This window comes from Talpa occidentalis, unplaced genomic scaffold (genome assembly GCF_014898055.3).
Source record: "Talpa occidentalis isolate TD23 unplaced genomic scaffold, MPIMG_talOcc4v2.1 talOcc4.9, whole genome shotgun sequence".
Classification (NCBI taxonomy): domain Eukaryota; kingdom Metazoa; phylum Chordata; class Mammalia; order Eulipotyphla; family Talpidae; genus Talpa; species Talpa occidentalis.
The window spans coordinates 9,656,113-9,680,121 of NW_023605305.1; the positions used below are offsets into that span (position 1 = coordinate 9,656,113).

The window sequence follows — 24,009 nt, forward strand, 5'->3', positions numbered from 1 at the left end:
CTTGCGCAGTGTTTGGAATCAGTGACTCATCCTAAACAACATCCCCGTGCCTCAGTTTCCTCATCTGTAAAACAGAGGACGATACTAGTACCGACCTCATGGGGTTGCTGGTGAAGATTGAGCTATACCGATAGGGAAACTGAGGCATGGATATTAAATAACTTGTCCCAGATCACTCAACTATAGTGTGTTAAGGCTGAGAGGATCTGGCACAGAGAAAGCTCTAGAACTGTGGCTATTATTGTTATTGTTATTTTTATTACTATTCTTATTTCGGAGGGCTTATGTTTTGAAAGAACTCAGTTTTCAAAGTGACTTGCACGGGCCTTGCACACAGTAGGTGCTCAGAGATGACTGATGCAGAGATGAAAGAGGCAGACCTGTCCCCGAGAATGTATTCTCCCACAGCCTGACGCCAGCCTTGCACACAGTAGGGCATGGTTGCTGAGGACAGAGAGATAGAGACAGAGAGATAGCATCCTGGGACGTGCAGGGGCCCTGGGGGCCACCTACCATGCCCACCCTCTCCTGCTGAAGGCTGATGTGATTCAGGGGGCTCTGGCCTTCATGGAGCCAACTCTTACCCACTGCCAAGTGGAGGAGCAAAGCAGAGGCGAGTTTCCTTTCAAGAGGGGAGCACCTCAGGGGCAGAGAGGAGGTAGCAAGATGAGAATGGCCCCACCTCAGCCTTTCGTCCTCGCTTCCAGCTGGCTCACCACCCAGCTTCCTTGGTCGGAGTCCCTTTGGCCCGCTGCCTGGTTTCTAGTCCCCACCATCCCATGTCTTCTTCTGGGGGCATATGCCCCAAACCCTGGGTGGGCCTGGAGGAGGAACCGGGAGGGAACATTCTAGAACTCTTGACCCTCCCAACCCAGACCCTGAGTGCAGCACACTGACCAACAATGTGTGAGGGGCTAAAAGGATCAATCAGGCTGTGGAGGAGGAAGCCGTTTCCATGGCAGCAGCTGCAGGCTGGAGAGGAGAGGCCTGGAGGGGGAGGGACAGCATGGCGGGTCAGAGCGGAAGCAGTGCCCAGAGTCAGCGGATGGGTCAACAGAGAAAGTGGAGGTAGGAAGGGACTCAGGGCCTGAGGCTGAGGGCAGCAGCCAGACAGTGTGGGAAGCACAGGAGGGATGGCGAGGGGGAATCCTCTTTAGCCAACCAGACATCACAGAGGAGGCCCAGTGACCCCAAATGCGTCTTCACCAGGGCCCCAACCACGGTCTTCCAGGCTGGGGTGCTCCAGAGACCCCAGGTGAGATCTGAGTTTTATGTTTGGGATTCACCCTTGGAATCTGATCTCCAGGAGGAGGGGTCCCATACTGGAGGCCGGTCAGTCCCTGTTCACCCACTGTGCCCACCCCTCTCTGGGCAGCAACCTGGCTGGAGCTCAGAACCGGGCCCCTCTAAGTCCCTGTGCAGAAGCTCAAGCCCAGGCAGGCAAGGATGGCCTGGGTCACAGTCCCAAGAGGCTGAGCCAGCACCTCCAGGCCAGTAAGCGTCTCTCTCAGGGAAATGGCAGACACAGGTGGGCGCAGCTCAGGGGCGCCCAGTGGGAGGCACACCGTGGGGCCCTCATCCTCCACAGGCAGAATAAGGAGGGGCTAGCCCACGGTGAGCGCCGGGGCCTGGCCAACCTGAGAGCGTCCGAGGATCCCTGAGGCAGAAAGGGACAACTAAGGCGGGGACCTGGAGGCAGGGCAAGAAGGGGCTGGAATGTTCTAGAAATCCCCCCCCCCATTACTCTCCCCACTAGCCCTGCATTTGATTGGAAGCCACAGATGTTTTGCACCCACTGAGTGGTTTTATGATGGAAACCGCTTTCAGGTTGAAAGGGGGGGGTGGTGAAAATCTCACTAATGGCTTTTTAAAGGCCCCAGAAAAAAGAATTATGGAAAGAAGACAGTGTTGGAAAAAAGGGGAAAGGCAGAGACAGAGGCTGCGATGCTCTCGGTGCTGAGGGAGGCTTTTCTTAGGTAAGGGGGCTTTCCTGGCTGTCCCAGGCCCCCTGCCCAGAGCCTTCTACTTCCCCCACCACCTGGTCCCTGGTTACCTCCCCCCAGTGTTCCTGGCAAAGCTCACCACATATCCCCAGCCCAGACTTCTCCGACTCCCACCAGGGAAAATAATGGGAAATTGATGCGGCCGGGCTGTGGCCTTCTCCTGCTTGCCAGGGCAGGGCCTGTGGTAGGTGTTTTGCCCAAACTGCCCACCTTTGTTATAAAAAGAGCCTCAGGCATCCCTGGTTTGTGGGTCCCAGTGCACAGAGACACAGCACCGAGACTTTGGGAGCTGAGCCCCTGCTATGTGCCCCCACCCCCAGCTGGTGTGAGGGTTTATAACACTGCCACCTACCCCCAAAACAGCTTGCAGGGCCATCACTAGCCCATTTCCCAGAGCCCTAGTTGGCACCCCTACACAGGTGGCAGGCCCATCCTTCCCAGCCCTCCCTTGGCTGGCCTCGGCAAGTCACTCCTCTCTCTGGTTTTCTTGCTGTTAACTGTAAGGTGGCCACCCCTCCTGATTTGCTAAAGTTGACAGGGTCCAGTGCTGTAAACCAGAAAAGTCCAGCTAAACCAGGACTAGCGGTCACCCAAGTTATGACCAGCAGGCCTAGGAGACTGGATCTTTTTTCTTTAATTTGTTCAAGGATATGTTTGCTTTTTTCTATTTTTACCCCTTATATCCCCGCCTCCCTTTCTCTCCCCCTGCATCTCAGAGCCCTTAGAATGTTTATGGATGTCCACTGGCTTTTGAAAGTGTTTAATGTTATGAAGTTGTCTTCTTGTAAATATGCTGTATTTGTTTTTATCATTCTAACTTTCTCAGTTATACATAATTCTCTTTAATTCCCTCTGTTCTGTTCCAAATAACTGCATTTCATCCCTTTTCATGGATATATAATAATCCGAGGTGTGAATACACCCCATCTTCTTGAGCCAGTCATCTGTCAATGTGCAGTCAAGCTGCTTCCATGCCCAGGCACTTGTAAATAACGCTGCTACAAACATTGTGGGACGTGTGGGGTTTTGTGCCAGTGGGTTCGTATTCTATGGATGCCCAAAAGGGAAGCTCTTGGGTCATACAGTATTTCCTTTTTAGTTTTTTAAGGTGAATTCAGATTGTTTTCTCTAATGGTTACACCAGTCCACTTTTCCACAACACTGCAGCAGGGGGCCTTTTTCTCCGCATGCCCTGGCATGTGTTGGTGGGAGATCAGGCCCTACAGGAGCAGAATTTACTTCTGTTCCACCGAATCTGTGCTCACAGGATGTTCCCTCCCTGGGTAGAGTCTCCTTGCTCGACACCTTGTCTAGGTGAAGCCCCCAGGGGGTATCTTCCTGGTCTGCTCCTGTGAAGGGCTCACTGGAGGAGAAACTCCAGAAGTTGGACTTAAGGGAGTCATCGCTGGGCTTTGGGCGGTTTTGTCCCTGACCCATTGGAGTCAAAACTTCTCTCCAGGCAGGCAGCTTCCCCAGGAACGTACGCCAGGCATGTGGGGGGTGGCTCAGGACTTAACACCGCAAGTGACCTTAGCCAAGTCCATGCCAACGGGAATGAGGCCATTTACCCTTGATCACAATCTAGGCCCTGGGCCCTCCTTCTGGGGTAAGCTTGAAAGTAGCCCCGGCTCCAGGAGGCCAGGGAAGAGTGACTGCAGAAGTTCAAGGGTGGGGAGCAGTGGCAGGGCAGGCCCAGGAGGGCAGAGAGAGATTCAGCATGAAATCAGCGCTCAGCAATGGGGTGGGCACTGTGTTGCGTGTGGCTAGCTCTGTGGGGTTTATGGACCCGTGCAGATCGACTTTTGAATAATTTCCACTCAACATTACTCATTAGGGACATACCATCTATCAAGGTCTTCCAGAATCTAAGTTCTGGTATTTGGAGTTTGGAGACGCCCATGGAAGGAGGCTACCCAGCCTGTCCTGTAGAGGAGGGCCGGTGGGCCCATGGGGGAGGGAGAAAGACAGAGTGACTCTGAGTGGGGTCACCTGGGAGCTTGCTAGAAACTCTCAGGCCCTGCCCCAGACCCCCTAGAATCTGCATTTGAACCAATTCACAGGGGATTCTTCGGCAAGCTCAAGTTTGAGCCCTGCATCCCAGCATCCTTCCCAAGTCTCCTAGAGTGAATCCCATCCCAGGATAAGATCTAGAGAGACCCTTTCTTGCCTGTCTCCTTCTGCTTTCCCAGGTCTTTCAGCTGCCACCAATGCTACCCCCAGGAGCCAGTCCATCTCCTAGGACTGGGGGTTCGTGCAGCCCCCCAGGACCTGTGATGCAATTAGGACATCTGCATGGTGGAGTAGCGGGGGCTGCCCGAGCAGGGGTGCACCTGAGCCACTGGGCCAAACAGACCTGAGCTGCCCACAGGTTCCTGGCCAGGCTCTGATAATCAGACAGGTGTGTGTGTGGGTGGGGGGGAGGGACCAAGGCCAGAGACCTCAAATCTCCCCTTTATCGGAGACCAGCAAACCTTTTGCAAGTGTCTTATTAACAAACATCTCAATTGCACCCACGGCTGCCAGAGACTTTATGACCATTTTTATTAGTTCTGCCTCGCGGCTCTGCTGAGGTGGAGCCAGCATGCTGCAAACGTGGCCCCAGCCACACAGGGGCATGACCCTGAACTTGGAGAATGAGCAGGTAGTTGAGGAAGGGAGAAACCAGGTCTGGGCCTCGGGGAGTGTGCAGCCAGTTGGGAAAGCATGGCAGATGCACAAACAGTAAAACTTCATTACTTCCCACTTGAGATCTTTCCAGCAGGGATGACGGAGAACAGAGCCCAGGCAGGCACCGGGCTAATAAGATTGCAGGGGGTGTGTTTAACCTACTTGCAAGTACGAACTATTTCCATGAACTATTTCCCAGCCCCTTAGAAGCTCTGTTCCATGCAAACAATGGTTATACAAATGAAAAGCCTCTCTCATCTCTTCATTAAAGCAGAGCCTCAAAGGACCAATCGCTACCTGAATCTCCTCCATTAGCCCGGAATGAAGCTCTGCGTATAGAAATGAAGACGTTTGAATTACAAAATGCTTTTTAAATAGGGTAGATTATAAAAGTTTGGTCCTGACAAGTCTTCTTAATCGATTGCTGAATTTTGGCAAGAGATGTGAGGCCACCCACCTCGCTCCTTTCTCCACGCCTCCCTCCCTCCCTCCCCTCCGGGTCCCCCCATCCAGATCAGGGCCGTCTTGCAGCCAGATTGAGTTTGGGCTTGATCCTGTGGTGCCTGGAAGCCACAGAAAGCTTTTAAGTTGGAAAAGAACAGGTCAGATCCTTACGTGAGAGGGTCACTCTGGCAGCCGGGTGGCGAGGGGCGGGACCAGAGCGTTTTCAGGCAGGGAGATAAAGCAGGAATGGGGACAAAAGAGCAGAGACAGTGGAGTGGGTGAAAGGACATGGCAGGGTATTACCTGTCCTGCTACGTCCCCTCACCTGACAGATTTAAGATGGGGTGTCAGGATATAATCCCGCCCCCCATGTCAGGCGCACTGTTCTCATAGAGCAATCCCACAGCCCTTGCTCTCTCCCCCAGGCCTTTTCACCATTCTGGCACGCACCTTTCCTATAGGTCTCGTTCTTTGGGTTTGCAGCTCAGTGCAAGCTGAAGACAGAGCTTCAGAAAGTAGGAAAGGGGTGGGTGGAGGGCAGTGTGGGTTGAGATGCTTCGACAGGAAGCCCCGCCCACCCCAAGCAGTGAGTGCAGAAAGACAAGAAGTGATCAAAAGGAGGGGTCCTCGCACAAGCACTGTGGGAAAGAGCTGGGCAGAGGCTTATGTAGCTCCACAGACGCGCCACCAGCCCACTGCTTGGTGCGTGTCCAAGAGCAAACGCGAGTGTGTGTTCATACACGGACTCAGACAGACACGTCCGTACCAGGGCATTTGTATTGGCCCAGCTGAGAGCAGCCCAAGTATCTGCCAACAGGTGAACGGCTGGACAAAGGGGTGTTTTCAGGCACTGCTGCTCAGCCAGGAGAAGGAGGGGACTCTCGCTGAAGGTGACAACTTGAATGGGTCTCAAAATGATGAGTGAAAGAAACCAGACCGAAAAATAGCACACGCAATATGGTTTGATTTGTCTGAAATGCTGGCAACCAGGGTCTCCAGTGACAGAAAGCAGAGCAGTGGTTGCCTGGGTTTGGAGGGCAGGGAGGGAGTGCAAGAGAGCCCGAGGGTGCTTTTGGGGGTGAGGGCTGTGTCCATCATCTGCACTGTGGCCGTGGTGTCGATGCTGTAGCCGTATGCTGAAACCCTCAAACGTGTAAACTTTAAATATGCACAGTTTATTATTTGTCAATTACAGCTCAATAAAGCTGTAAACAAAATTTGTTTTTAAAAGGCAAGGATCCCAGGAGACATTTATAGCGTACAGGCAAACTAACCTAACACGCTGCCTTACCCCTAAGACAGGCAGGATGAGATCGATGTTTGTTATGATGACCTTGATCGCGGGGCAACTTAATTAACACCCAGCTGACTTCCTTTAAGCGGAAGGGAAGCATCCATGGCGCCTCAGAAGGCGCCTGTCTAGCGTTGCCATTGAAAGTCTTGCCACCTCTGCCCCTGCCTCATACCCGACACTGCAGACGGTGCCCGGTCCATAGTAGGCACTTAATCATTTGTTTCAAAAAATGAATCACTTAACAGAGTAGGAGGAAGACTGTGATGAGTGGTCACGGCATGCCGGGTTCTGTCCTAAAAGCGTTTGCATTTGTGCAATAATTTAACCTTCAGTATCTAGCAAAAGTCATTGGATCACGGGATCCCCACAATGCAGGAGAGGTCGCCCCTAGGTGCGCCCTCGTGTTTCCTCTAGGACTTTGGATTCTTCCCAGTGGAAAGACAGAGACAGGAAAGGAAAGTGGACTAGAGCGGCTCTAGCGGTGTTGCGTGGGGCGTGTGCGCACACTTGCTCAGCACACCCCACTCATCAGAATTAAGGGACCCGCCGGAAGCTGGAAGAAGGGAATTTAGGAAATTACCAGGCCATCCTGTTTCTCCCAGCAGGGGGGATGCAGATGGCTCTCATCACCTGGGGAGGTGGTGAGGCTCAGAATAGAAATCCACTCCAGAGCAGTGGAGGCCAATTCCAGTGCCAGAGAGCACAAAGTAATTAGCTGGTGAGGGAGGCGCAGGGGAACAGTGTGGGCGGGGGTCCAGAGTGTCCAGGGGCTCTGGTATCCACCAAGGCAGCTCCCCATCTGTGACCTCAGTCAAGTTACCTCTTCTCTGCTGCCTCAGTTTCCTCCTCTGTACGGTGGGGATCATGTTGTTGTCTAATGCATAGCATAGCGCTTTTATAGACTGCTTTAATAGTATGGGGCTGGGGTGGTGCCAAGGATTCTGTGAATAGGCTAAAATGCTCAGCGTGATGCCTCTCATTCATTGTCCTCCTATAACTACCAGGACTCCCCACAAGACTGAAATCCCACGAGCCAGGATTATAACACCATTGATCAGATGGAGAAACCCAAACTCAGAGAAGTCAAAGGACTTTTTGCACAACTAGTCAGGTACAGAGCCCAGAGCAGAACCCGGGTGCCTGACTCCTTGCCTGCTTCTTCCACTGCCCTCAGTCACATAGTGGATATTCTCTGAGCACCTAACATGTGGCAGGTTTGCCTTCAAGGAACTCAGATGTTTCCCTGGGAGGGGAGACAATAGGTCAGAATGTAGCATGATATGGACAGGTTGGTGCTCCCAGAGAGGCAGTGCTGGGGAGATAGAGATGCGCTGTGTCTGCAGAGGGGGCAGACAGTCCAGGCAGCCTGCCTGGCAGAGGTGGCATCTGAATGTGAAGTGTTATCTAGTGCATCTAGCCCATTGGACTCTCACACCATACCAACTCTGACCTAAGCCCTATAATGATCCCATGTGGCCTTCTCAACTGCCTGATGGGGTGGCCAGCATGGATGGGGACAGTGGCCTCATGGAGGGCCATGATTTTCTCAGCATTTCAGAATTAGTTGGTGATCAGGCTGGGACTTCTAGATTGACCAGCAAAGCCTTTGCTTTTCACCACTGTGCCAATCTTTGAGGCTTTGAAAGTTGGCTAGAGGTTTGCTGTTTGGGTAAGAGAAGAGAGATCCACGCAGAGGTAATGGCCCGGACAGAGACACAGAGGCAGGAACAAATCCTCTCTGTGTCCACTCCTTCCCCATCCGAGGCTCAGTGTAAGGAACGGTACCCAGTGGCCAGAATCCCTGGGCTGAATGTGGCAGCCCTGCGGTCCTGGCCCTGGGCTAGCAGAAGCCCCAGTGCCTGGCCCTTGCACAGCCGCACCTGGGCAGAGGCACAGGGGTCACAAGGACAGCTCCCCCTGTGCCCAGCTTTTCAAATACAATTACTTGCCCTTCAGCACCACTGTCAGCGTTGGTAAACTCCAGCCGCTAACCTGCATTACACTGGTCTCGCCAGAAACCTTTGCAGTTATTAATAGTTTATCGATCGCAGCCCATTGCTGATAAGAGGAGGGCTCCTCACCCCCAGCCCTATCGGGGGCCTGCTCTCTGCAGAAGGTTTTAACCAGCATGCAAATCAATGCCACTCAAATTGCGGAGAGGAAGGGTCTCCGGGCCACTTAATCCACTTTGGGAGGTTGCCACCCAAGGCACAAGCTCCCATGAGGCAGTAAGAAGGGGCGGATCCATTCAAACCAAGCTGTGAACCTGCAAGCTGTTGGGTCTGCAGACAACTGAAATCCGCCCCAGGCAGGGAGGGCTGCCCTGGCATCCAGCCCAGGGGTCCCGTTCACTGATAAACACTGGCTGTGTGCCTGCCGTGATGGCGAGCTCTCTGCAGGTCCTCAGGTCTGCTGATAGACCAGACAGAGGCACACACTGCCCATATGGAGCCCGCTGTGCACGAAGGGAGTGGAAGATGTTCCATAGACACAACCTAAGTCACTAAATTACAGCTCAGACGGGCTTTGAAGAAGAGGCATGAAGTTCTCAGCCGTTGCTGTAGAACCAATGCCCCTGCCCTGGGGGGCTTAAGACAACAAGCATGTATTCTTGCTCGTGAGTCTAGAGGGTGATTGGGCTCCCTCCTGAGCATGGCCTGGGGCCGCCTCCATGTTCACTCATCTTCCACCAGAGGCTGGTTCTCAGGGCAGAGGCAAGGGGGGGAGCATGGGGAAGAGGGTCTTTGAGGCTGAGGCTTAGAACTTACACACCGTCACTTCACCACATGCTGTTCATCAAAGCAAGTCACAAGGTCAAGAATGGGGAACAGGTGCAGCAGGTGTGGATTCGGGGAGGTCATTAATCTGGCTTGCAGGAGCAATCCACCTGCCACACCCACCTAGTCCAGGCAGCTGGGGGCGATGTCCCCAAGAAAGTGACTGTTTCTTTGTAGCTTGAAGGAAGGATACAATCCAGGGAAGCAAATGCAATAGTCCAGAGAGAAAGAGAAATTGCCAGCAAAGGTCCCGAATCAAAAAAGGGACTTGGCTAAACATGGGGTCTCAGATAAGAGCCTGGAACAGAAAATGGACATTCGTGGAGAAACTGGAACAATCAGAGAAAGTCTGGAGTGAAGAGTGAGAGTGTCAGTGTTGGTTTCTTAGCCTGTAGGCTGTCCGGGAGTCAGGTCGATGACGATGTTAAAAGGAGAGAAACTGAGGGGGTGTGGAGGCTCTCTATCCTCTGTGCAACTTTTCTGTAGTTCTAAAAGGATTCCAAAATAAAAGATTTTTTTTAAGGAACTTGGCAATAGGAGGAAAAAAAGGAACACCTCTGTTGCAGGAGGAAGGGAAGGCTGAGATGCGGCTGGAGGGTGTGGGCCAGGATGAGGATGCTGGTCGCTAGCTCAAGAGCAGAGTTCTTGAAGGGCTGTAGGGAGTGGGGGACCAGTAATCCATTCACTTTTATTAAGATCCAAGTGCTACCTGGAGAGTAGGTCAGGATTAGCAGGGACAGGAAACCCGGGTAACTATCCACCTCCATGTCCCAGGTGGGAAAAGATGCTGGCAGTGGAATTGGAGGGCAGTGGATAGGTCGTGATTTCTTTAGGAGGTAGCGCGTGTAGGACTTGGTCACCAACGGCATTCAGGGAGTCCAGAAACAGGAGAGATCAAGGGTGGTGCCCAGGGGTGTGACTGGACCAGTCACAGAGGGCAGCGCCGTGCTGGGGGTAGGAAGCCACAGAAGGCACATCTGAGGCTGTAAAACAGCCCTGAGTGGATGGGATGGTTGCCTTCTCCCAAAGCACCCATCCAGGTGTCCCCTGAGCTGTTTTCTGCACCACCTGTGCTGTGTCACCCAAACATATTTCTTATGTTACTGTCACTGAGCGTGTCATCAATGTAGTGAGAACCCAAACATGTCACCTGTGTTGCTATCACTTAAGCACATCTGCAAATATCACCTGCATGGCCGTTACCTGCACATTCCCACCTGTGTGTCAACCATGTCACTTTTACTGGATTGTATCACCTGAGTAGGTGCCAGTGACACACATCCCCTGAGCCTGTTTTTTAGGGAGCTGTCACCTTAGCATGTCACGGCACACTGTCACCTACACAAGTCCTGCAGGCCACCTCTGCAACCGACACCTATGAGTGTCACCTAAACATGTCATTCCAGGTGACTGTCACAAAGCAATAGTGCCTGCGAGAGAGGCTCTTTTTTTTTCAGTCTAGCTGAGTTACAAAGCAAATACTTCCCCAGGGGAGAGGGTCCCTGCTGTTCCCCCAACAATGGGTGCTTTCTTCTGAGAGTGGGGAGACCAAGGAGGCAGCACCTTCAGCTTCCCTAATGAAAAGCCCCCCCATTCTGAGGTCCTTCCACAACAGTCAGTAGACCAGATGTCAACCTCTGTGTATTTTATGTAAATGCAGGTGTTTGTTTATATAAATGTTGCTGGGGGGGAGGGAAGGAGAGCTTTGGATGGGCTGGCTCCTCAATCCTCCCTAAGATCAGGGGTGATGGAAAGGAGCTGGGAGCCCAGGTATGTGGGGATTGAGGGGGCAGCAGGTGAGGGACAGTGGTCAGAAGGCAAAGATATGGGTGGGGGTAAGTGAGACAAAGAAGGGGATGAGTCTGACTGCTCAGCAGAAACAGATGGGAGAGACCCAGCTGACAAGGGGGGCTCTGTGTCCACAAGGGCGTGGGAATGAAAACCCAGGGCTGATAAAGTGACCGCCTGGTGGTGTGGAAAGAGGAATTTAAATTCCCATCTTGGTTCCTATTAGCCACACTCGGGGGACGGGATTACACCAGCCCTGGAGCCTTGCTCTCCACGTTGATGACTGGGGAACAGTGATTCCTGTGTGACCCCCATGTGACCCTTGTGTGACCCCAGCATGGCAGAAGGCCATGAGGAAGGAGTGAGCAGACGTGCTGGGCACCAATACCGCAGCCACCCCCGTTCATGGAAAGGAAGGAGCACAGGTTGAACCTTGCAGCTGAGCACAACCCCTCTGAGCAAGGCCGGCTGGCAGCGAGCTTCCACAGGGCTGGGCTCTTCCAGCACGGAGCAAGGGCCTGGGACCATGGGGAGCGTTTGCTGAGCACAGGCTGAACCAGCAGGGCCCTGGGTGGGTTTCCTCGGGCACAGCTGCCCGCTCCGACGACAGCACTCACCTGCTCCCATCCCTCCCCCAGGCTGCCCGAGGTCCGCATTTCAGACAATGGCCCCTATGAGTGCCACGTGGGCATCTACGACCGCGCCACGAGAGAGAAGGTGGTCCTGGCGTCGGGCAACATCTTCCTCAACGTCATGGGTGAGTGCAGGGCCCGGGTGCAGAGGTGAAGGGAGTGTGCATGCGTGTGCATGTCTGTGTGTGTGTGTACATGTGCGCCCAGGTGCACAGAGACACTGTCCTGGGAGCCACCCACCAAAATATCCACTGTACCGGCCACTGATCCTTTCTTCCTACGCTTGGCCCCGAGGCTGTAGGAGGCCAACCGTGCCGGGCATGGCCAGTGGTTTGCTCTGGGTCCCCGGGCTGTGGCTGTTGCCGATGGCTCAACAAGGTCCAGAGTGGTGTGGGGTGGCCTGAGAGAAACAGAGGGGTTTCCCATATAGGACATCCAGTAAGCAGCAGCCACATCCGCCTGCAAAGCAGGAGCCTCACTCTGCGCATTGTGTAGACCAGGCTCAGGGGGGAAGTGACTTGGGCAAGGTTGGAGGGATTCACAGAGTGTGGAGCCCCGGCACTTTCCAGGGCTCTGTGAAGAGTATCCCTTATGACAAATAGTGATTTCAGCTGCTAGCAGTCAGGTACAATTAGAGAGATTTAAAAACGGTGCCACTTCCCCACCGCCCACCCACCCCCCCCCAAGCCTCCATGACCCTCGTGACCTTCCCCTTTAAATAGATTTCGAGGTGGGCTTCAGAAATTAAAAGCCACTCACTGCTTTGGCCTGTCTGTGCCTCTGCATGGGCCTTTCTTCATCACGAGACCCTCCCTTTAGGTGAGTAGGGGTCATCGTGAGCTGGGGAACCCCAGGGGCCTTAAGGATGTGGCATCCCCTGTTGGATTTGGGGACTCAGGAGTGCATCCCAGAGTAGAGGGGAGAGGGGGCCACTGCTGGGTGCAGCCAGAGCCCTGCGTGCAGCAGAATCACAGAGCAGCTCATTGGGGAGCCGGCACCCCAGTTTGCCAACACTGCTCTGCATCCAGTACATTCTAATACGCTGTTTCCATAAGCCTCCGGGTGGAGATCAAAATGCGAGAGCGGCTGCAATTTCACGCCTATAACATCCCCACTCTGTGATGGGGAGAGGCATTTGGGAGCCCCAGGGGTGACACCGAGGGTTCATGCCGCACAGTCATTAAAATGTTTTTATCCGAGCTGCAGATAAATTGTAAGCCAATTTGAAAGTTGCTTTCTGGGCCCCGGGAACACATTATACACAGTCACGCAAGGATTGCACAGGCTCTTCTTGGGGGTGCAGGTTATGCAGAGGAGCATGTTCAGAGTATGATGTTACAATCAATTAAATGTGGGAGGCCCAGACACCCCGACCCCCATGGAGCCCAGAGATGTTGCTCTTCTGGTTCTGCCCAGTTCTCAGCCATCCCCACTGACAGCCCTGCCACGGAGGGGCCTTTCAATCCAGAGCTGATGGTCATGGCCAAGTGCAGGCTGTGCTGAGTGTCCAAGTGAGCCTTGCAAGAGCCCTCTAAGGGAGGTACTATCACCCCCACTTTATAGTCCAGGGAACGGACACTCTGGGAGTTTCAGGGACTCACCCATGCAAGTGTCAGAGCTGGGGTGCCACCAGGTCTGCCTAAGACCACAGCTGATGCTCCTGACAGCAACATCGATGCCCAAGAGACCCCTCCCAGCTTTGCACAGAGCTTGGAATACACATGTCAAGCCCCAACTAGGTGTCAAGCATGTTCCCAGTGCTGGAAACCCAGTGGAGAGCAGGGAGGAGTTTCACCTTGTGGCCCTCCACTGTACCATCAAGAGAGGAAGCTCACAGTAAAGATGAAGGAACTGATGGCCATTGGGTCCCCAGGGCTGCCCATAACAAATAAGCACAAATGGGAAGACTTACTTTAAGGAACAGAAATATATGATCTCACATCTGGAAGCTAGGTGTGCAGAAGCACAGTGTCAGCAGGCCTTGCTCCCTCTGAAGGTTGTAGGGCAGAATCCTTCCTGGCCTCTTCCAGCTTCAGGTGCTTGCCTGCTCTCCTTGGCTCGTGGCTGCATCACTCCAGTCTCCCTCCATCCTCACATGGTGTTCTCCCTCTGTGGGTCTGAACCTCTGTGTCCAAATTCCCCACTTTTTATGTATGACTCTAGATATGAGATGAGTGTCTACCCTAATGCAGGGCGACCTTATCTTAACTTGGTTGCATCTATGTGGACTGAGGTCACATTCATAGCCAGGATAAGGACTTCAATATACCTTTTTTCTCCAATGATATAATTCCACCCACACAATAAAGGAGCCAGGAGGTAGCAGAGCAGAATTCACTGTCTGATTCTAAAGCTGGTGTTCCCTATTTCCACCTGCATGGCTCACCCTTTGGTGAGCATTTATGAATATCCCAGGGACTACCATGAGCTCTGCAACTGCTGAAGGGTGTGCACTAGACACTCACAGCAGCTCTGTAAGTGGCTCCCACCATTTCCCTTTCAATAGAAGAAGAAACAGAGAGGTGCTGTCACTTACCTGGGTCACCCAGCCAGCTAGTGGCCAAGAAGAGGTAGACACATCCTCCACCCCAATCACTCTGCTCTACAAAAAGTATTGATAAGCAGTAATATCATATTCCTTTTGGGAATCCCTATGTCTCTACTGGAGGCTTCCAAGTGAGGTTGGCAGATAAAGGTAGCCTTATGCTTGCAGACCTAGTGCCAGGGGATGCGGAGAACAGTCCTTAATGAACTTGGCATAGCTTTATTTTTTCAATTTTTTTTTACTGAATTCTTGTGAAGTGCATCTAGTGCTTTTCTCCCCCTACATTTTAAATGATTGTGTTGAGATAAGCTCCCATAACATATAATTCACTCATGTAAAGTATACAGTTCAATGGTTTTTAGCATAGTCACAATTGTACAGCCCTTACGACAATCCATTTTAGAACATCTTCATCACCCACAACAGAAGCTCTGTATCCGTTTGCAATTACTTCCATTCTGCACCATCCTTCTCCACCAACTTTAGGCAACCCCTAACCTACTTTCTGTCTCTATGGATATGCCTATTCTGGACATTTCGTATAAGTGGCATTATGCAATATCTGGCCTTTCGTGACTGGCTGCTTTCACTTAGGACAGCAATTCAAGGTTCATCCAGGTGGTAGCATGTATCAGTACTTCTTTCCTTTTTAACCACTGAATAATATTCCATATAATAAAATTCCATTATATGATAAACAACATTTTGTTTATCCATTCACCAATTAACAGACATTTGGTCATTTCTACTTTTATAAATAATTCTACTATGAACATTCACATTCAAGTTTCTGTATGGACAATTCTCTTGGGTATAGTCCTAGGAGAGGTGTTGCTGGGTCAAATAGTAACTCTATGTTTAACCTTTGAGGCACTGCCAAACTATCTTCCAAAGCAGCTGCACCATATCTATCAGCAGCATGAGGTTTCCAGTTTCTCCACTTCCTGACAACACTTGCTATTATCTGCCTTCTTACTGAAACCATCCCACTGCATGTGAAGTGGTATCTCACTGTGGTTGTAATTTACATTTCTCTAATGGTTAAGCATGTTGAGCATCTTTTCATGTACCTATTGACCACTCAGTTACCCTCTTTAGAGAACTATCTTCAGATCCTTTGTTCATTTTTGGCTGGGTTGTCTTTTTATCACTGAGTTGTAGGAGTTCTAGGAGTCCTTTAGTCCAAGTTCAAGTGTCTTATTATGTTTATTGCCTCCATTTTCTGAGTCAACTTTTCACTTTCTTGATGGTGTCCTTTCAGAGACAGAAGGTTGTGGTTATGACTATGTCTCATGTATTTCTTCTGCTATTGCTCATGCTTTTGAGATGTTGCTCTTCTGGTTCTGCCCAGCAATAACAATAAGGAGGCTTGGACTAATCAGGAGGGAAGGTCATGATTTACCCCCATAGTTTTCTTCTAATAGTTTTTATAGTTTTAATTCTTACATTTAGGTGCATAATTTATTTCAAATTAAGTTTTGTATGTGGAATAAGGTAGGGGGTGTAGCTATTCTTCCCCACTGGATTGTTTTGGCATCCTTGTTGAGAATCTCTGTCCATCCTTTGGCACATCTGGTGATTAGTGCCTGACTAGTCTGGCTCTGTTCCTCCCTGGCTGTGTGACTTTGGGCAGTGAGTTCACAGGAAGTCCTCCTGTGGTCAGTTCCTCCAGGGTTCCTATTAGAAGATGCTCACTCTGGGCTGGTGAGGGCTCCAGGGGAAATTCACTAGAGATACACTGAGAATGACGGAGGCTGAGCCCACTTATGTGACCAGCCAGACCTAGGATTGCTAGAAGCTGGAGCTCTGCTTCCTAAGGCTAGACTCTTGAACTCAATTCTCTGGACTCCCAGCCCAGTGATCCTTTCTAGAAAAAGGAGCAAATCCCCAGGGCCAGTAATTTGGATGTTGGGGACCTCCCTTGACTTGGAAAGGAGAAAAGTCTATTGCACCAAGCGGGATGTGGAAACCCTGCCTCCCACCCAAACGGCCTGCCAGTGCTCCTGCTGGTTTGAGAAGACAGAAGAGACTCATCTGCCCTATGAGGGATGCCTATGGAGGTGACCTTGGGTTTGCAGAGTCCCTCAAGAAGCCTGAAGGAGGGGAGGAGCACCTTCCAGGCAGAGCCTGGAAGTGTGTATATGGCAGTTCCTAGTGGGTGTATACGGCAGTCCAGAGGGGTAGGTTAGGTTAGTACAGGGGGGCCGCTGGTCTGAGAATCCCTGGGGGTCCCCAGGAAGGGGAGTTAGAGCTCAGAGCCCCCTCCACAGCCCAGGCTGCCTGCTGGGTGGGGATGATTAGCTCATTTCCCTGTCTTGCGGCTGGAGTGGATGAGTCCCCTGCCGGGCTTGAACTAATTACATGAACTGCCCCCAGGCGACAGCAGTGGCCACAGGAAGCACAGGCTGCTGTCTGTAGGAGGCTGGGTGGGCTGTGATCCAAGCCAGAGCTGGGAGGAGTCGCAGTGCTGTGGGGGAGAATTGTGACCCCAAACTTTCGCGCCCACCCCAGCAGCCCTAGGGTCCTGAGGACCAGGCCTGGGTGCTCCTGTCCCCCAAGCAAACACCTAGCAGCCCTTCCCCCTCCCCTGTTCCCTTCCCATACATGCTTCATGATTGACATACAAGTACCCCAGGTCTTCTGTCTGGAAACAGGAGAGCCTGGGTAGTCCCAATGAGAGAATTATTCCTTTATTTAAGTAGGCTGATTAGAAACAGCATTTACTTGAGTGGGTTGTGGAATGGTTAAGGGTATGGGCCTGGGATTCAGATGGATTTTAAACCTAGTCCTGCAGCAACTAGTACTAAGAGCTAGTACTGTTTATGGAGCACTTACCCACCCCACATACCACTCTGCCTTGCGCCTGTTCATGCATTTGTCACAACGGTCCTCTTATGTAGGGTCTATTTTGACCGTCGCTGTTGTACAAGTGGGAAGATAGAGAGGTTATAAAATGAGTGCAAGGGCACAGCTCTAGTGAGGATAGAACCAGGTGGCTCCAGGCTACATAGGCCTAATCACTGCTTTGCTGAAGGGTTCTTTAATCTTGAGCCTCAGTTTCCCCTTCTGCTAGTGGGGATTATACCATGCCTCCCCTGTCGGGACATGAGCTGTAAAGGACTGTGAGAGCTCATGGAAAAGGTAACTGCTCTTACTTCCCACACATTTGGCTCTAACCTTGACCCTATAAATGTCAGGGAGGGTAGAGAAGGGGTTAACACAGCAGGGAGGGATCCCAGCCCATGGGCGCCCGCTAAACCTGGCAGGGAGCTGCTGGCCTCCCACCTGGTGGGTAGAGGAGAGGATGGAGTCAGCAGGCCTGAATCCAATCCCACCTCCTGCACGGTCTTGCTGTGACTCTTCCTCTTGAAGCCTCAGTTTCCTCATCTGGAAACTGAAAGTAAGGAAGGTTCTTCATGGGCTCTTGTAAGGAGTAAAGAAGACAGTGCCGTTCAGCATGTAGGCATGCTCAGCTGGGGTCTACCGCACGTTCTGAGGGCAGGGCAGTAGTTAGCAGGGCAGAGACAGCAGATCAGGCCAGGTTTAGGGCATAGAGGCAGGTGCATGAGGCATTTCCAGGCAGAAGCCCCAAAGCACAGAGCCCATTCGGGAGCAGATGTGGAAGACCTGACAGGGCCTGGCACTGCACTAAGACGTCCTCTAAGGAGGTACCAGTGAGACCAGGTGCTCTGTGTCACTCCAGATGATGATTGCAGAAAATGCACGGCCAGGGCTGCAGGCCTGAGAACCTCTGTGAGCCTCCTCCCTGGCAGGAGCTGCTGGTGGCAGCTAAGTGGGCCACGGGGGCCTGACACAGCTGGCTGGGCCTGGCTGCCCTGAGCCGGCGGAGGACTGAGGCAGGCGTGGCCCGGGCCCTTGACATGCACATGAGTGCATTTGGAGGCTGATGCTGCTGTCCTGAGGATGCCCACTCTGCCCACCCACAGACCCCCTGCTAGCCCAGGTCACCGGCTGGGAGCCAGTGCAGAGGGGCGAACAGGAGGGTTCGGGACTCGGAGGAGCACTTTGGAGCTAACTGGGTCATCGACCAAGGACAGTCACTTCCTATCCTCCAGCCCAAAAGCCTGAGGCTGCTGACTGCCTCCTGGACAGGCCTCCAGAATCCTCCTCCCTACCTGAACAAAGGGGGAGTGCCCTTGACAGCTGCCCACTGTGCACTCAGCCACAGGGCCAGCGTGTTCCATGGGCTTGCTGGTCCTCCCAGCAGCGCCCCCTCCCCACGCCAGGCAGTCCTGTGTTCCAGATTCTTCAGAGAGGTCAGGGGACTGAATGAATGTCCCATAGCAGGGAGGGGGCTGGGAACTGAGCGCAGGTCTGCTGGGAGCCAGAACGCTGGCTTTTCCCATGCATGGGGTCACCAGGGCGACAGAGGGACATAGCACCTCACTGAGCAAGGATATGGGCAGTATGGCAGCTCGGTGTCTGGGTGTCCGGCCTCCCCAGGTGTCCAGACTCCTCTCAACAGGGCAGCATGGAATACACCACCTGTGCTGTCAGCTGCTCCTCCCAGCAGTCTGGAAGGTCAGAGACTCAGAAACCCATTTTACAGAAGAGAAGGCTGAGTCTTCTGATGAAGGGCAGCCTGCAGTCTGATGGCCACTCTCCCTCCTTCTGGGGGTCCTGGGACCCTGAGCTGCAGATGGAAGCCACACACTCGTACGTTGGGCATGATTTAGAAAGCTGCCCACCTCTCTGACCGGTGGATGAGACTGATAGGAGACAGTCCGTCAGGCAGGCACATTGTTTGGGGCATCCTGCCCCTCGGCCCGTCGAGCTGGCCATCACCTGCTTTGTCGCTGGGGAACAGACCACTTCTCGTTCACTCCTCACATATGCAAGTCCTTGATGGAGCCAGTGTTTATAAGTGCCTGCTCTCTGCTGCTCGGGGAGGGTCTGAGAAAGATATGTGTTAAGAGGGGACAGCCAGGGGCCTCCCCGGTGGCACAGCGGATTGAGCGCAGCACTGTGGAGCTGTCCCATAACCCTCTGAGCTCAGGTTTGATTCCCGGCAGGCCAGGGAGATTCCCACATGGCGCAGCAGACCTCTCCTGTCTCGCCTGCTGCTCCGCTCAGCAGTGTTTTCAGTCAGTCTGCCTGTTCTGTTCCCTGCTCTGTCTCTGGTGAATTCTCTTACCCTCCTGCACATCTTTCCTGTACCCCAGCTCTTGTATAAATAAAAATAAATCTTTAAAAAAAAAAAAACAAAAAGACAGCACAGCCAGGACACAATAGCAGCCAGTCTTGCAGTTACCGGGAGCCAGACTTTGTGCCGAGCACTTCAAATATGTTCCTTCATTTCATCTTTACAAATGTCAGGGAGGTCGGTACTTTGGTTATTCCCATTTTAATAGATGAGGGAACTGAGGCCCAGAGAGGTTAAGTAACTTGCCCAGGGTCACACAGCCAGTGAGTGGCAGAGCTTGTTTTAGAACCCAGACTGCCTGGTTCTAAACTCGGACTCCCTACAGCTGCTCAGAACCACCCATCAGGCCTGCCTTAGCCAAGCAGCAGAGATTCACCTGCTCCTTGGGACGGTCCAGGCAGGTGTCTGCCCCCCTAAGCCCTCACCATCCTCCTGGGCCTGCCATGCCTCACCTGCCGGGGCTCACCTCGTGTTCCAGAGCTCCCCTCTCTCTCCCTGCCGCCCGCTGTACCCAGCTCAGCCTCTGGCCCCGCCGAAGCAGGACTGCAGGTGCCCGGTTAAACCTTGACAAGTGTTAGGTCAGCGCCGTGCTTCGTCCTCTCCACCGGGAGCTGGATTTAGTGTCTCAGCAGAAGGTAAACTTCCCCTCCCTGGGACAGACCCCTTAATTACAAGTGATATGTGGCTGCAGAAACTGCACTGCCTCGGGCCCAGTGATTTAAGGAGCAGGCACGAGGCTGAGGTTACAGGTGTTAACAGAGCTGGAGCAGAGCGGGAGCAAAAACAGGGAGAAGGCGGCTGTGGGGGGGCAGCAGGCTGCCCCTGAAAGGGTGTCTGCTACCTGGAGACACCTTGGGAGAGGGGAAACCCCGCCACCCCATGTACAGAAGGGAAACTGAGACCCAGATGGTGCTCCAGGTCTGCATGGCTCCAGTCAGCAGCCCTGTCTCTGCTACCAGCCCGAAGTGCATCCTGGCCTCAGTTTCCCCATCTGTCCATGAGGAGGCAGGAGTCCTTCCCTCTCCCTAGGAGCAGTTATCAGAGTATCTTAACTATAAAAGCACCAACAGGAGTGCTGATGCGATTCCAGGATCGAGCTAATTCTTTATTGAACAGGGAGGAAGAACTTATGGTTATTTTACAGAAGAGGAAACTGAGGTTCAGAGAAATGCAGCATCTTGGCCACTTGTGGCCTTTTCCCTACCAACTGACATGTTTAAATTTGCCCTAGGATTTAGTTAACAAAAAAGATCATAGCTAGGGGCTGGAGGCAGGAGAATTTGGGTCCTCAGGCCCTCCACATGACACATGACCAGTGTCACCTCCTCTGGCAGGTGAGGTCCAGGAGGTGAGCAACTGTCTCAGGACACGCTGCCTGAGTGGATGCTGCGACCTGGTGCCCTAGGCCCTGCGGGGAAGGCCAGCAGCGGGCTTCGCTCTAAACCCCAGAACTCCAAGGCCCAGCCTGGGGGCTCAAGGGGTGGTGCACAGTTCTGTTGGAAGGGACAGAGGTTTTCCAGGCTAGGGGGAGAGAGTATGAGGCTCACCCAGAGCCCCCAGGTTTCTGGAACCACTCTGTGGCATGTGGGGGGTGAGGTGGGTGGATGGCAGGGAATAGAGGAAAACTTGAACTTAAACTTGAGTAGAAAGAACTTGAGTTTAGTGCCAGTGCCGCTGGCAGGCCTCAAATGCACTTCCCTGTTTTCCAGGACCTCCCCAGCTTCCACAGGCTTCCAGAGGCTTCTTTCATAAAGCTACAAATATGGCACCTGGTGAAATCGCCCATGTGTGTAATATATACCTCTGGGATAGATTGAAAACATCCCCCAAATAGCCAGCCTTGCTGCTATTTAAAACAGACTCATGTCACACCCCATAGATTTCATCTCTGCAGAAACGGCGCCTCCATTGGCCTGATCACATTCCCTCTGTCACCACATAAACCTCGCCAGTGTGGAGGGTGAGGCAGTAAACGGCCTGGCTTCCCACCCGCATAGCCCAGGCTCAGGGGGCCAATCGGAAAGCTTGGGACATCGCCAGGCAGCCCTCGGGCAAGAGCAGAAAGCTGCACCACTTGTTGGGGGGCTGGGCCTCAAGATCTGGGAGTCCTGTGACTCTGGGAAGTTCTGCCTATGTCCTGGAGAAGCCCCTCTGATGCTCTCCAATCCCCTGAGCCTGGCGCTCCCTGTCACGGTTTTCACTCCTGTTTACTGAGCACCTACTATGGACCGAGCCCTTAGTGCACGAGACCCAGAGGGTAGTCTCAGCCCAAATGTAGAGACCAGTGGACTGAAACTTACAAAGTTCATGGGGGTGGTTCACACCTGAACTTGCTTTTGAATCTCCTGGTGGACTTGTTAAAACCTCAGTGGCTGGACCCCACCAGACCTGGGGGTTTCTGATTTAGCAGCCCTAGAAGGGGGCTCAAGAGTTTGCATTTCTAACAAGTGTCCAGGTTAGACTGTTGTTGCTGGTCCAGGGACCTGGCCTCTCCACTCCTTCGTGTGTGTGCGCTTGAGGTTTTATTTCTCCATCAACATAGGTATCACCCACTTTGGAGCCTGCTATGCCAGGCATCATGGATTCACTGCCTTATGTACACCCCCACCCAGAGCAGTCAGCCAAAGCCTCCAGTTGGGGTTGTTAATTTTATCTTCCACCACTGAAAGAGCATAACAGCTGGCAGGGGAGGGGCCAGGCAGGTGAGCCTGTGCTGCCGGCAGCTCCCAGCAGAGTGGGGGTGGGGCACAGACTGTGTCTGGTCACCCCGCCCCATCTCAGTGCAGGGAGGGCCCCAGACAGCAGCCCCTCCAACCCCCCTCCCAGCCCTAAACCCCCACCCCCCCCCACCCCTCGCCATTGCTCCAGCTCCCGGGGCCACTGTCAGTGTGGAGGGGGCGCTGGGCTCAGCTCAGCAGCTGCCACATAAAAGAGCCCATCGCAGCCCATAGAAGCAGACATGGCGTTTATCTCTCCTGTCACTGATGGCGGCTCCATTTGGGGGCTTTTTGTCAGGTTTTTTTCCCTTGGCTGCTGTTACTACTCAGTTCAATATTTAATTTTCCCATAAACCACGAGTCCTGCTTTTCTCCCCTCTCTTTTCTTGCTGGAGGTCCCTTCTCGCTGCTGGGATCTGCCTCCTCGGCTTTTGCAGAGACAGGGGGCTTGGCCCAGGGTGGAGGTCTCAGCCCTTCCAAATGGGGCTGGAGGATAGGACCCTGGTCCCGCCCCACACACTGAGTTATTCATTCATTTGTTTGATATGCAGTTGACATATTTATTGAGCAAATGCTGGTGTGCCAGCCCTTGGGATGCAACAATAGTAGTAGGAGGGGGGATGAGATTGGAGAAAAAGACACCTTTGCAAACTAGGGTGATCTATTTCTAATTATGATGAGCTCTGTAAAGAAATAAAAGGAGTACTAGAATAAAAGGACTTTTTTTAGATTTGAGGTGACATTTGAGGAGAGACTTAAAAGATAAGCAGGACCCAGTTGTGCAAAAAGACTGAATGAAGGACTTCAGGCAGAAGAAGCAGTACATGCAAAGGCCCTGAGGGGATAGTCATGGGGTGATGGGAAGGTGGTTTTGGTGAAGACAAGGCTAGAGTTGGGGGCAGGGCCCACAGTATCGTAGGGTCTTAAAGGATTCCTTCCACAAAAAGTTTCCATGTTTGCCTGTGCTAGGACAAATGAAGGAAGGAAACAAGAATTGCAGCTGAATTCCTGTGTGGCGGGTCTGCGCTAGCTCTGGGGTTCAGTTGAAGAAACATAAGTTCCTTCAGGGAATGCAAAGTCTAGTGGAGAAATAGACCCAGAACAGAGTGACAGGCACCAGTGAGTATGAGAAGAGAAGGATGTTCCAGAAACCAGAAGCTAATCCTCAACTAGATCTGGAAAAGTCCTGGAAGGCTGCCTGGAGGCAGCAGCACGTAAGGTCAGCCCTGAAGGGTGAGGCAGAGTTAATCAGCAGAAGGACTCATGTGCAGGACACAGAGGGGGGAGGGAACAAGGTGAGGACAGAACTGTGGGCAGCTCAGCGTGGTCAGAGCAGAAGCAGCTTCTCAAGGAGGTGCTCTTTGGAGCTCTTTGGAGCAACACCTCATTGAAGAAGCAGAGAGAGGCTGGTGGTGAGGATGAGAAAGAAACTGAGACACTGGACAAAAAGGGAAAGAAAAGAAAAAATAAAATAGGGAACTTGGAGGGACATTTATATTCATGGACACTTTATATTAAGAGGGTGGCGTACCTTTTTTTTTTTTTTTTTTTTTTGAAATACGGTATAATGACTAGGAGCTGATTGAAAAAGAAGGCAGTCGATAGAGCGAGCTTGCTGAGAGGAAAGAATGGATTTTTGCAAATAATAAAATTTTGAACTTGGCTTTTCCCTCCTCTCTCCTCCCCAAAATCTAATTGATTGCCACCCCATGATAAATGACAGTCAGCAGCGCGGCGTGTGCTAAGCACCCCCGTGGAGTGGTCCCCAAGGAACAGAGAGATTATCCTTCCTCGAGATGAGGGCCATGCCAGGGAGAGAAAGAAATTCCCCTAGTCTCTCAGCCAAGGGAGGGGTCGGTTGTAATATAAATAACCCCTCTCTGTTCGCTCAGCACTTGGCCACCCTTGGAAGGTACGAGGCCAGTTTTGTACTTGTGTCTCGTCTCAGAAATCCTGGAAGGTAAGAGGTTGGCAGACC

General features: G+C 52.5%; 1 protein-coding gene across 1 annotated transcript in view; it reads left to right on the plus strand.

Moving 5' to 3' along the window:
- Nucleotides 1-24,009, plus strand: part of IGSF21 (immunoglobin superfamily member 21) — a 223,711-nt gene that overhangs the window by 183,824 nt on the left and 15,878 nt on the right. Inside the window, exon 4 of the mRNA XM_037499607.1 lies at nt 11,612-11,730. Coding sequence (XP_037355504.1) covers nt 11,612-11,730 — 119 coding nt within the window. The remainder of the gene's footprint in view (nt 1-11,611; nt 11,731-24,009) is intronic.